This window comes from Dreissena polymorpha, chromosome 4 (assembly GCF_020536995.1).
Source record: "Dreissena polymorpha isolate Duluth1 chromosome 4, UMN_Dpol_1.0, whole genome shotgun sequence".
Taxonomy (NCBI): domain Eukaryota; kingdom Metazoa; phylum Mollusca; class Bivalvia; order Myida; family Dreissenidae; genus Dreissena; species Dreissena polymorpha.
In genome coordinates this window covers 99913630-99925382 of record NC_068358.1, presented here as the reverse complement: position 1 = coordinate 99925382, position 11753 = coordinate 99913630, and the positions used below count along the sequence as shown (strand labels likewise).

The following is an 11753-nucleotide window of genomic DNA, read 5'->3' as shown; positions in this document are numbered from 1 at the left end:
ATACCAGACATCCCTAATTTTGGAAATAAACTGATCCAATTTAGAAGGATGGGAGAGTCCACTAGGCATAAATGGGTTAAAATTATTTCACCAAGCAGTGTTGTGGTTTATGTAATAATAGTTCACAAACATAATGATGATGACACAATAACTAAACATGAAGTTTATTATCACAAATTCATAAACAGTTAAACACACAATCAATAATCTATTTGTTTTCATAAGTTTGAAAACTCGTTATTAATCAAATGAGGAAGTGACCAGTGTATGAAAACAACAACTTTTATACCCAAACGTATATTTTGTGTGTGTGCATAATTATATTATCTGTTTGTTAACACTCAGTACACAATTTTTCGGCCTCTTTGATATTATTAAAAATAAACGAACAAGTTAACACATTGAATTGTTATATTTTTGTAAACATAGCATAATAGAAGAACGACGTGTATATAGCAATACTCAATGAATATGTTATTATGATACGAGTATGTTATTATCGATATGAAAAACGGCAACAATGTACATTGCAAAGTTCGCCAGTACGATTCGCTAATTCCTAATAGCTTTCATTATGTTATTATAACAATGACGTCGATTTTATATAAATAATATAAGATAAATAAGTCATTATGGAGTGCGTTTCAGCGTTTGTGTAGTATCTTACACATTAATGCATCAAACATGTAAATAAAAGTCGCTAAAAACTACGGGCATGAAATGCAAAGTCGACAGTCTTTGTTACTTCGGAGCTGAAATACCAAGTAGAATCCACGTCATCAATTCTGCAAAATAAACGACTATATATGTTAAGTAACAATATAAAATAAATAATATATCAAATTGATCATAATTCTCAATTAATTACTATGTTTTAAGTCCGATTAGCGCAGTTATTATTACAGGCACTTCTCTCCTAGGCGACCCATTTTCAATCCGGAGACATATTCGCTTGATTTGAAATCATTCCAAACAAGTGGGGTTTCTTTCCAAACAGGTGGGGTTTCTTTTATGCTCTCCGCCACTCCCACTCCACCCCACCCCCACCACAACACAAGACCACAACAAATCATGTAAATAGAAACTAATTAGCTCGAATTCGTATCTATAATTCATTTGCCCCAACCTTCGTCAATGAAGTAATTTAATTTTGTGTGTGTGTGTGGGGGGGGGGGGGGGGGGAGGGGAAGCTTGGATACTATCCGGGTCCACACAATTTGCAGGCTCAGGCAAAGAAGGAACTCATCAACTTCGAAATAAACGAAACACAACCAATTATATTGAATGTTCACTATTTACATAGTTGTTTGACACCTTAACAGGTAACACTAAACTTATTGGCTCGATCAACACAGTTCCGTCAACAAACGCGTCAAACGTAAGTTTTGAAAAAAAAATGTAATATTTTTTCTCATTTGACCGAATATGCTTATAGACTGTAATCCATAAGATAAATCTTCTAGCATAGCTTCTAGTTACTCACCATCTTTGGTCAATGTCGCCGCGTCTCCGTCGCTATCCACAGCTTTAAACATCTCGTCAATGTCAGCATCAGATAAAGGCGTCTTGCCTTTTACCTTCATAAACTTTCTGAGAATAATGCACATAATTTATAATAGATGAAGTAATGGATGCATGTAACAGTCCATTAATTGTTAATAAATCAAATTTGAAAAGCCTCTGAGTTGTTCATGCATAGTCCATTTAAGTACACAAGAAACCTTATAAATCGCAATTATGTTAAAAAAACAACAAATGAAACAAGAGCTTGTCACAGTAGTGCCAAGTCCCCGCCGAAATGTGTTTTCCTGTATGACAACATTTGTTTTAGAGAGTAAAATAATATTTGTAAAACGTGGCACCTGTGCCATCTACTTATATTTCAAGGATCAATTAGTTATATAGTATTGGAGTAATGCTGTAAAGAATAACATATATGGAAATGAAAGAAAGGGAGGTAATTAAAAAAGAAGACTTTAACTGTTACTGTTCTTGATCACTGTATTTTTTCATCTATTCATTTTACTTCAGTGTTCAAATTAAAATATTATTGTAAAATTAGATAAAGGGATTTATTAAAAATTGAAAAGCCAAAATATTTGCTATGAAATAAAATAAAATATAATGTAAAATTATAAATAGATAAAATATAAATAAAAAATAAAAGAAAATAAAGGAAGATAATTCACAAACTACGAACGAACGAGTTATGGTTCATGTTCACTGCACTTCTCCCAGTTGTCATCTGTTTATATTACTAGTTTCAAGTAAATCCCTTCAGTCGATTTAGAGTAAGGCTCCGAACAAAAAAATACTTTGAAATTAAATAAAGGGAGATAATGAAAAAAGGTAGATAGAGTTATGGTTTTAGTCACTGCACTTCTACTACATGCCATCGGTTTATATTTCAAGTTTCAAGTAAATCCCTTCAGTAGATTTAGAGTAATGCTCCGGACAAAAAAATACTTTGAAATTAAATAAAGGGAGATAATTAAAAAAGTATGGTAGATAGAGCTATGGTTCTTAGTCACAGCACTTCTCCTACTTTCCATCTGTCTATATTTAAAGTTTCAAGTAATCCTTTCAGTAGATTTAGAGTTATGCTCCGTATAAAAAAAATACTTTGAAATTATATAAAGGGAGATAATTAAAATACTAAGGTTGATAGAGTTTTGTTTCTTGGTCACTGCACTTCTCCTAGTTGCCATCTGTTTATATTCTAAGTTTAAAGTAAATCCATTGAATAGATTTGGAGTTATGCTCTGGACAAAGTTTCGGAGTGAAGGACGGAAAGACGGACGCACAGACGGACGGAGGCTATTACTATATCCCCTCTGAATTATTTATATCGGCGGGGATAAAAGATACCATATGCAGATATCTTTTGTGATATTAGGATAAGCAAAGTTATTCTTAACACACCCGGGGCAGAAACGGTAGAAGTGAACGTCACCATGATTATTCTACAGATTATAGTTCAACAAAGCAACAACAAAAAAATCAAATAATTACTTCTTTTTTGTGTAGATAAGCGGTGTACATGATATTTATTCTACTAAGCTCAACCGCTTTCTTTTATCAACAATGCAATTATTGCCAGGACTAGTATGTTTATGATGCATGCTATTGCGATATAGACATGCGTGCTATTCGGTTCAAAGGTAGTGAAATGATACGATCATACGCGGACGATCAACGATCAAATAAACACTACTACCTAAATTCTTCCTTGTCAATTAGACCGTTCTCGTTTATGTCCATTGTCTTCATCATAACGTCTATGGCGTGCTCGAGCCTCTCTCTTGGGTCACCAAGAGACCTCACAAAGTTAATAAGGTAGTTCTTCATTTCTTCCTTGCTGATTGTGCCGTCTCCTATCATTTACAACATGCATGGTAACATTATAATCTTTATCGAGGGTGTAATATATTATTTGACGTTTTTAAGATTGGAGGACTACACAATTTTAAATGATCCGTACCATTTTCGTCTACACGATCCATATAATCTTTAATGTCTTCGTCCGTCGGGTTTGTCCCCAACAGTTGTGCGCCTTCCTTTAGCTTCTGCGCTTTGATTTCTTCCAATGTCAGATATCCATTGCCATCGCTGTCGTAGATTGCCCATAGATGTTCAAACTCTGAAAAATGAATAATCATCATCATCACCAATAGCAGGAACATCACCACACTCATCATCGTCAGCAGCATCAATGTAACATTGCATCATCTTTATTTCCATTAGCAGTAAATGGGCAGCAATAATCATCGAAACCATCATGATTGTTTTAATAAGCATTCTCCACATAATAAGGATTATCTTGTATCAAAACTCAAAAGAAAACAAACAAAATGTCATAAGATGTTCATAAAAACTCCAACATCTTGGTCCTCGCATACATCATTTTTATATGACCGTGATTCATGATTATACTCCATAGGTACACAAGCTGAATTATGTGGTTAAAACGACATATTCGTATACATGGACGATTTCTAATGCGTTATACTAATAATTTCGACCATGTTTCTATATAAAGTATCCTTATTTTGGCATAAGTATACACAACACAGTGAGTGAATCATGTATCAATATGTTAAAATATTATATTCCATATGTCATATAGTCCGCTTTCTTATACTTACTTTGCTGCGCCTCTTCATCCCATTCAAACTGAAATGAAAAGCATAAACTTAATTTCCCGAAAGTCTGATTAACTTTATTATATTTTCAGTCCTTGCGGTGAAAATACTAAAGGTTTTAGGTCTTGATGCGACCTTTTGATTTGCTGTTCTTTCTTTTGTCTTATTTACATTGTATTCATACAATATCAAAGTTTGAGAATAATTCAGGAAATCTCAAACATTACAAGTTGCCCCTCTATATTTTTCCTCACAATTTTGTCTGAATCATTTATTTACAAAGTTCATTCTTATGAACACAAATATTGATCGAGAAACTTGTATTTGGTATATATCTTTACATATATGCATCAATGATAGTAAAAATATGTTATTGGTGAAATAAAGAACAATGCCGCTCTCTATTCATACATATTTTGTATTTTGTTCACTGTTATAACGAAATTAAATAAAGCTATAAATTATCCGTACTGTTTGTTGCAAAAATAATTCAATAAATAAAATAAAAATTCAATAACAAGATATTATAAATGTGTAAAAATATACATGAAGAAATGTAATACAGATTATAAATGCACAGGGTACATACGTGTGAGTAATGTTTCATAAACGTTCGAAAGTATTAGAAGTTAATTGGATTTTAAATACTTGCCTATGACTATGTTGTCAAGAAACTAAACTGTGCTTTATACGCTTTATAATAGGCCTCTGTTAATGCCTTAGGGATAACCAACAGCAGAAAACTGCACCAACAGAATACTCGGCGATACATTGATTGTGACAACTATCCTGTATACTCTAGAACCCAATATTGGTAAATATTTGATAACAGAGACACACACTGTCTTGAACTGAAATCCTTATTTATACATGTATATAAAACCAAGTGGGTATTCGAACAGAAAACCATATTCAAGTAGTGTTTATTATTTGAAAAGTAATTGCCATGATTAAGACGAAAGATAAATGTTAGAAACTTACACCTGAAAAAAGAACCACACTTTCCGCTCTTATATTTTTCGTTTCAAGAACGTCTTTCCGTAGCACAAATTTAGTTTAGGCGGAAAGTGTCGTCCCTGATTAGCCTGTGCGGATGTTATTCTGGGACGACACTTAACGCAAATGCATTAAAGCCCATTTTCACAGATCGCGGCTCAAATCATTTTTAAATTAAATAACTCCATAAAATGACTTCTCAATACTACTAGCTACTACGACAAGTCACATGATAGGTAAACTAGATTGATCTTGGTGGTAACTACAAAAATACCGAGCAGATAATGTTCAGTACTTATTTCATAATCAGTAATTTTAAACACTATGAACGGTTCAAAATGCATTTCAATTCATTACTATATCTTATTCAGTATGCACAGGCTTATCAGAGGCGACACTTTCCGCTTAAGTGATATTTTTCGCTTAAAGGAAATCTATTTTAGCATAAATCCAGTTAAAGCGGGTATATACCATTTTTTATATGTGTTTGATTGTAATATATTGATAAAATATTTTACAATAACACAAAATATGCAAGAAAAATTATACATTAAAGCCGAATTTCATAAAATGCAGCAAAGAAAAATTAGCGCCCCGAGCCGATTGTGACGTACATATTTTCCTACAATAACCGAAGCATTCGTCTTTGTATTAGGATCGGAGTTAGTGTTCGTGTGTCGTATGAATAGATATCGTTGCAGGAATTCAAATAAACCGTTAAACTAAGTTTAGATTCACATCGTACATGTATGGTATACATGCTGGCGAATTCGGCTGTACAGCCGTTTTCAATTTCAGAATTAAATATCTGGCTTATTTCGCATTTTTCGACACATGTTCTTCTTAACTTTTATTTTAATTTATATTGAAATATATATATAATACGTTTTTTTACACATTTTATATAAGTTCATAAATATTTGACAAAATCGTATATACCCGCTTTAAGGCGAACAGTGTCGTCCATGATAAGCACGTGCGCACTGCACAGGCTTATCTTTGACGACACTTTACGCACATATATTAAGCTCAGATTTGCCATAACGTGGCTCAATTATATACAGTACATTTGATTTATATTGCATACGATTTATATTAACTCAATGATTCAATACAAATTGTAAAAACAGTTTTCAACTTAGTTAATATTAGTGTTTCCACGGTCACCAAATGCTACTCACAAGCGATGGGCTACGTTAAAGATCGTGGGAGCGTTTGGTATATTTTCTAAAGAATCTACATTCAATGTATAAGATTCATACATGGCATGAAGCTAAATCCTTTCAATTTTGAAGCGATTAACAACATATTATCAAAGAAATTATATAACATTTCTTGTGCTAGATATGATAAGACAGGTAAATGATCGGATTTAAGGATCTTATTCCTAAAAATTTGCAAATATGTCAGTTCAATATTAAAAACCAATACGGTTAATGCCATCAAACAAATTCCATATTGCGAACACTTAACCATCGGAAAAAAAGCTTTCTTATACAGGATGCAGGTTCACGTGAATTTGTGGGGGTTCACATTTAAAGGTTAATAGATGTAAACACACTTGTCAGTGGTCCCTTTTTCAAATAACTTTTTAAAACAGTTTTCCTTAACAATTTCAACTGGTGCATACAAGACAGTACTTTATTCTGCTGATGGCAATGTGAAATACATCATAATTACTTTATTTAATAAGCCTGAGTGATTGGCCTAAAGTTCGATGTGAACAGCCTGCATGTACATGGTTATGCTGCACGCAACGTGAAAGTTTGGTACCGATTTCAGACGTTTTCAATGATTTATTCTTAGATCTTAAGATATCGATACAAACAGCTAGAGAAACTGTCTTTTATGTACTAAAGATTTTTGCAAATGTATTTCAATAACTTGATATAAATTCAAACATAAAGTTATTAATGGTGTGTTTACATTCTGTCCAGCCTGCGTGTAAACCCATATGAACCGCGTTGATCCTGCATCCTGTTATACATTACTTAAACTTTTGCAACACAATATCAACACCCAACACAAATGTGTTACTATTCTAACATTTTTTTCGATCGAACTCCACCATTTCGTTAGGAATGATAGAAATATACTGTAGTACAATGTGTGTTAAACTTTCAGATGTCATATGTTCCAAAAGCATATCTACTTTACCCTTAAACAAATCTGAAGCAATCACCCTTAAAATACATAAAACGTATAGAATGTTTTAAATACGAACATACCTGTGCCATGATTTAAACGGGCGATAAAAATTAAAATGTAAACCTTTCATATCCGAGTATTCAATTACAAATAAGTACAACATGTCACTGTGTTCGTAAGCTGTCATGATTTTATAACGCTTTCACAGTCGTTCGATTGACTGAAAACACAGTATGCTTTCCCTAAGGTGTATCTGTAAATATTGATCTTAGACTTTTTATAAATATTGATCGTCGGCAATTATGTTTAATTTGCAACGGTTTTCGCAAAACATGAAAATGAATTCAACGACTTTACTACAAGATTTATACACTAATAGTTTAGAACAGGAACATAGTTGATGCTGCATATGCGGTTTGAAGCGTACGGGTAACTCTTTCTAAGAAGAAGAAACATGTGTTTGCTCGATGCTCCATAACAATTTGAGGAATTGAAATAGTACTTCATACATAGGCGCCTTATTTCAAGACCAGACTTAAAGGCGTTAAATAACTTAACTTTTGTAATCATTCTATGTAATCATAATGTGACTTTGCTTATACTTACCTTTATGATAATGTGGTTAAGTGCAACGTTTCTAACCAAAAAAAACATGAAACAATTTTGTTTGCGTTGAACTTTAAGTTTAGTGTATGCGATTTAGAAACAGTATGATATAATACGTATTGCAAGAAGTAATTGATAAATAGCCTAATATACAAAAGACGCTGTGCGTAAATTTCCTTCTTCATTTTCGACCATTGTGTATAAGATTAAAACTTAAAACTATAATTAAACAATATTTTCTTAAGACATTGAAATATACGTAATAAATAAAAATAAAAAAGCTAATGCTGACGAGTAGTAAACAAACCAGATTAGTATGATATTATGAATTGGGAAACCGGGCAGTCCGAACATACTAATTAGGCACGACAATTGCCATCTCAATTTCATTTTCAATTAAAGGTAATATCTTTCTTTACGAAAAGTCAGTAAAGATTTAAAGTGTCGACAAAGTTTAACCTGTGTGGACTGCGCATGTTAAACTGGAAAAACACATTGCGCACACGCATTAAGCCCGGAATTCGAAGAGCGCGACGCATGTGTATACTACTGGAAGATTTACACCGATTGCTTAATTCAGATCATTTAGCTTCATTTCAAAACTCCTTTATGTTGTAATGTAGTTGCATGTTATGTTGTATGCAGTATTTGCTGAAAATGTATACTATTTATGGAAATAAGACCTAAGCAATGCGATTTGAATGCTATACATAGTTTAAAATTTTAATTATATGTTCTATGTAAAGTGCGAGCTAATATCATGCATAGTGTACGAAAGACCTTACCAATATTTTGACAAAGTTCGTTGCTTCGTAATAAAATTAATAATACTCGAATAGTAAACAACGAAAATACGTCATAATTTGTCAGAAATCGACATTTGTAAAAGTAATGCCAATCAACATATTTATAATATTTAACAATGAATTACTTAAATTTGATCACTAAATAGGGAATTTAATTAGTTAGAAGTCCCACAAGCAACATCTTGACGTAAGGCTACTTATTTCTATATGTTTGGAGAGAAATACCTTGTATTTTAATTTTCTATTTTTCTAAAAAGTAGACGTTTTCCCGGTAAATGTTTCTTAATGTGTCAATGCCAGTTACCCCTTTTTATGCGGATATTAAATAAAAAAAAATATTTATATTTCTAAAAAAACAACAGCAACGTATTACAAACGATTACTGAATTGCTTAAATTTCCAACAACTTTTTAAACCATTACACTTTAAAGCTTTGCAATCATCGATAAGTTCGCGTTAATAAAATGAAATACATATACAAATGAATGAAATAAAACTAAAAAATTAACATTATAGAAAATGACACACAATAAATCGATTTGATAAAGATAACACGTAACATGTAAATAAAAAGTAAAATACGCGTGTGTATGTCAACGGCTGTTAAATTTCGTTATATCCTTCTAAAAGCGATGCTCTTCACACAATGAATGTAGTAAAACAAACGCGTAGTTGGTGTTGCTTCTCGCACTCCAAACATGTAGCTTGTATGCACTTTCTATTTTTATAAAAGACACAATTTGTTTTGATCTCAAAAGATACCGTTGACTAAACGACCACAATACATGTTTTTATTTGGCTTGTATGACAAAAACACATTTAAACTAATGAAAAACTGTTCATAATCTTTTGCAAACTTACGCGTTAGTGAAAGCATGAAATAGAATGCACGAAAAGAATGCTAAATCTCTCAAGTCATTCCGATTCAGACACATGCTTGTCTCTAAAGTCATTCCGAGTCAGACACATGCTTGAATCTTAGTGTGTTGAAGACTTAAGTACACACACAAGGGCAAGAATAATGCATGAAATATTTAACAAACGTGAACAAAAGAAAACTGTTTAGTAAAGTGAATTTCACTGAAATTATTTCATCGTAGGCTGTATTCACTTACACTTTTCCGTTATAAACAATAATGATTAAATTGATAAAATGCAAACAATCAAAAGAGGCCTTTGGTTTGACGCATCATAGATACTCGAGAGTGTGTCCGTATGTTTCTTTTGAATTGAACAGAAACATTGAAGTTAATTAAAACTATGATTTACCCTAAATGATTGAAAAGAAACTAAGGGAACTATGGCCCTCTATCTATTTTGTCCCAAACGTATTGGTAACGAACACTTTACCTACATTGTCGAGTCGGAACATCGACCATCCAAGAATCACATTTGGATGCCATGCCGTTATACTTAACACAATCTACACGGAACGACAGTGGTAACGACTATATAAACACATGCAGATATATATGTTCTTAAAACATGTAGAATCAATGAACTAAACATCTCGACATGGAGAACAATTCAACGCATACCATTTTGGCAATCCTACAAAGAACGAACTCAATAGGAAATTCAAGCGTGATATAAAACAACTAGCACATAAACATAACACAGGCCAGACACGACAGAAGAGATATATTTGAAACATCATGCAAAAGAATAAGGCAGCAAATTGGTCAATCTATCAGCCTCGCCAATATCACGCTGAATAGGTTCCAATCTTGTTTGTGTTTCACTGATTTAATTCCGCGTCCTTTAAGTAGACAATTTGCATATATATCGTGTCACAGATGGATATAATGAACGCCGTAATTGACATGACGCCTGGACGATGATCGCTCCGCCCACTTAATCACGTGGCTCAGCGGGTAGCAAACCTAGACAAAGCTAACACCAAAATGGCTTCTTTGCCTATAGATTGCATATAGATTTACGCGATATTCCGGATTATTTTTATGGACTTTTTCACACCATATAACACTTGTAAAAGGGGGTTGTGTCATTTAGTTGTTATGCAAATGCAAAAATATACGTTTTATAGAGAACATCAGCTATTCATAACGTTTTTTTCTCGGTACATTAAACACGCTCTCGATCAAACGCCTGCTTGCTTACCGAAATCGAACCTGTAACTACGTGTAATGGTGTTATTAGCAATAAATTAACACTTATACACCGGTATTTACCCATGTTATTTACGAAAATATTAACGAAACATTTTCCCTCGTGTATTTGACATGAAATATCGCTTTATAACTGGGATTTCGGTGAAGTTTCACGCGCTTTCTGACGCCGAGTGGGTACCTAAATCCCACATGTTATGACTTGCTTATTTAATATTTATCAATCACTATAATTGGAAGTGCACAACACAATCAGTTTGGTCATTGTCTGATATAAATAAGCGTTGTGTGAAGGAAAATTCAGTCAGGCTACTTAATAAAGCTACCAGTATCAGACGCACGCGCAGGTACCGACTTCCACCAAGTAACCGCATTTATTGGTTATATCAGTAATAATAACTCTTATACAATGGCATTTATCGAAACGTTTTTATTAAAAAAGTAACATAAAATGGTTTTCAATTGTTTCTGACACACACAAAAACTCGATTAATAACGAGGATTTCGTTAAGTAACGCAAAGTGGGTACCAATATTCTCTATTATTTTACATGCACACGTGATATAATAGACCAGTTTCACATTCCGACCACCGTTACTATTTTTAGATATCACGTGGTGCGTAGAATCTTAGAACGAGGCTGAACGTGTATAGATCTTTGGCGGAGCATATCGATGATTATAAACCAGCTGATTTTTATTAATTACATTCGGGATTTTCATAGGCACTGACACTAGTAACAATTGCGGCAAATACATGGATGTGTTGTTTGGTCAATAAATTGATGAGGGGTTATACAATAAACATTCTCACAACTTAGTCATATTTGAAAGTCATATAGTACCACTAGTGTATACGTGTGTATATATATATACATTTTATTTAATATTGATTCAAATTCAAGATACCCGTTGTCATCAGAGCAA

General features: G+C 33.0%; 1 protein-coding gene across 1 annotated transcript; it reads right to left on the bottom strand.

Moving 5' to 3' along the window:
* Positions 1-249: 249 nt before the first annotated feature.
* Positions 250-7496, bottom strand: LOC127879500 (calmodulin-A-like). Its single transcript, XM_052426357.1, has 6 exons — positions 7367-7496; positions 4146-4173; positions 3482-3640; positions 3218-3374; positions 1484-1590; positions 250-785 (listed from the first exon to the last, which is right to left on the bottom strand). The coding sequence occupies exons 1-6, from the start codon at positions 7373-7375 to the stop codon at positions 742-744; spliced, it is 504 nt and encodes a 167-aa protein (XP_052282317.1). The 5' UTR covers positions 7376-7496; the 3' UTR covers positions 250-741.
* Between the last annotated feature and the right edge of the window lie 4257 nt (positions 7497-11753).

What these genes read in the sequence shown, in the direction of transcription:
- LOC127879500 (XM_052426357.1), bottom strand. An exon ending in GGATCGTGTAGACGAAAATG is followed by an intron (nt 3,375 to 3,481) that starts GTACGGATCATT and finishes TGTAAATGATAG; the next exon opens with GAGACGGCACAATCAGCAAG. An exon ending in ATTGACAAGGAAGAATTTAG is followed by an intron (nt 1,591 to 3,217) that starts GTAGTAGTGTTT and finishes CATTATTCTCAG; the next exon opens with AAAGTTTATGAAGGTAAAAG.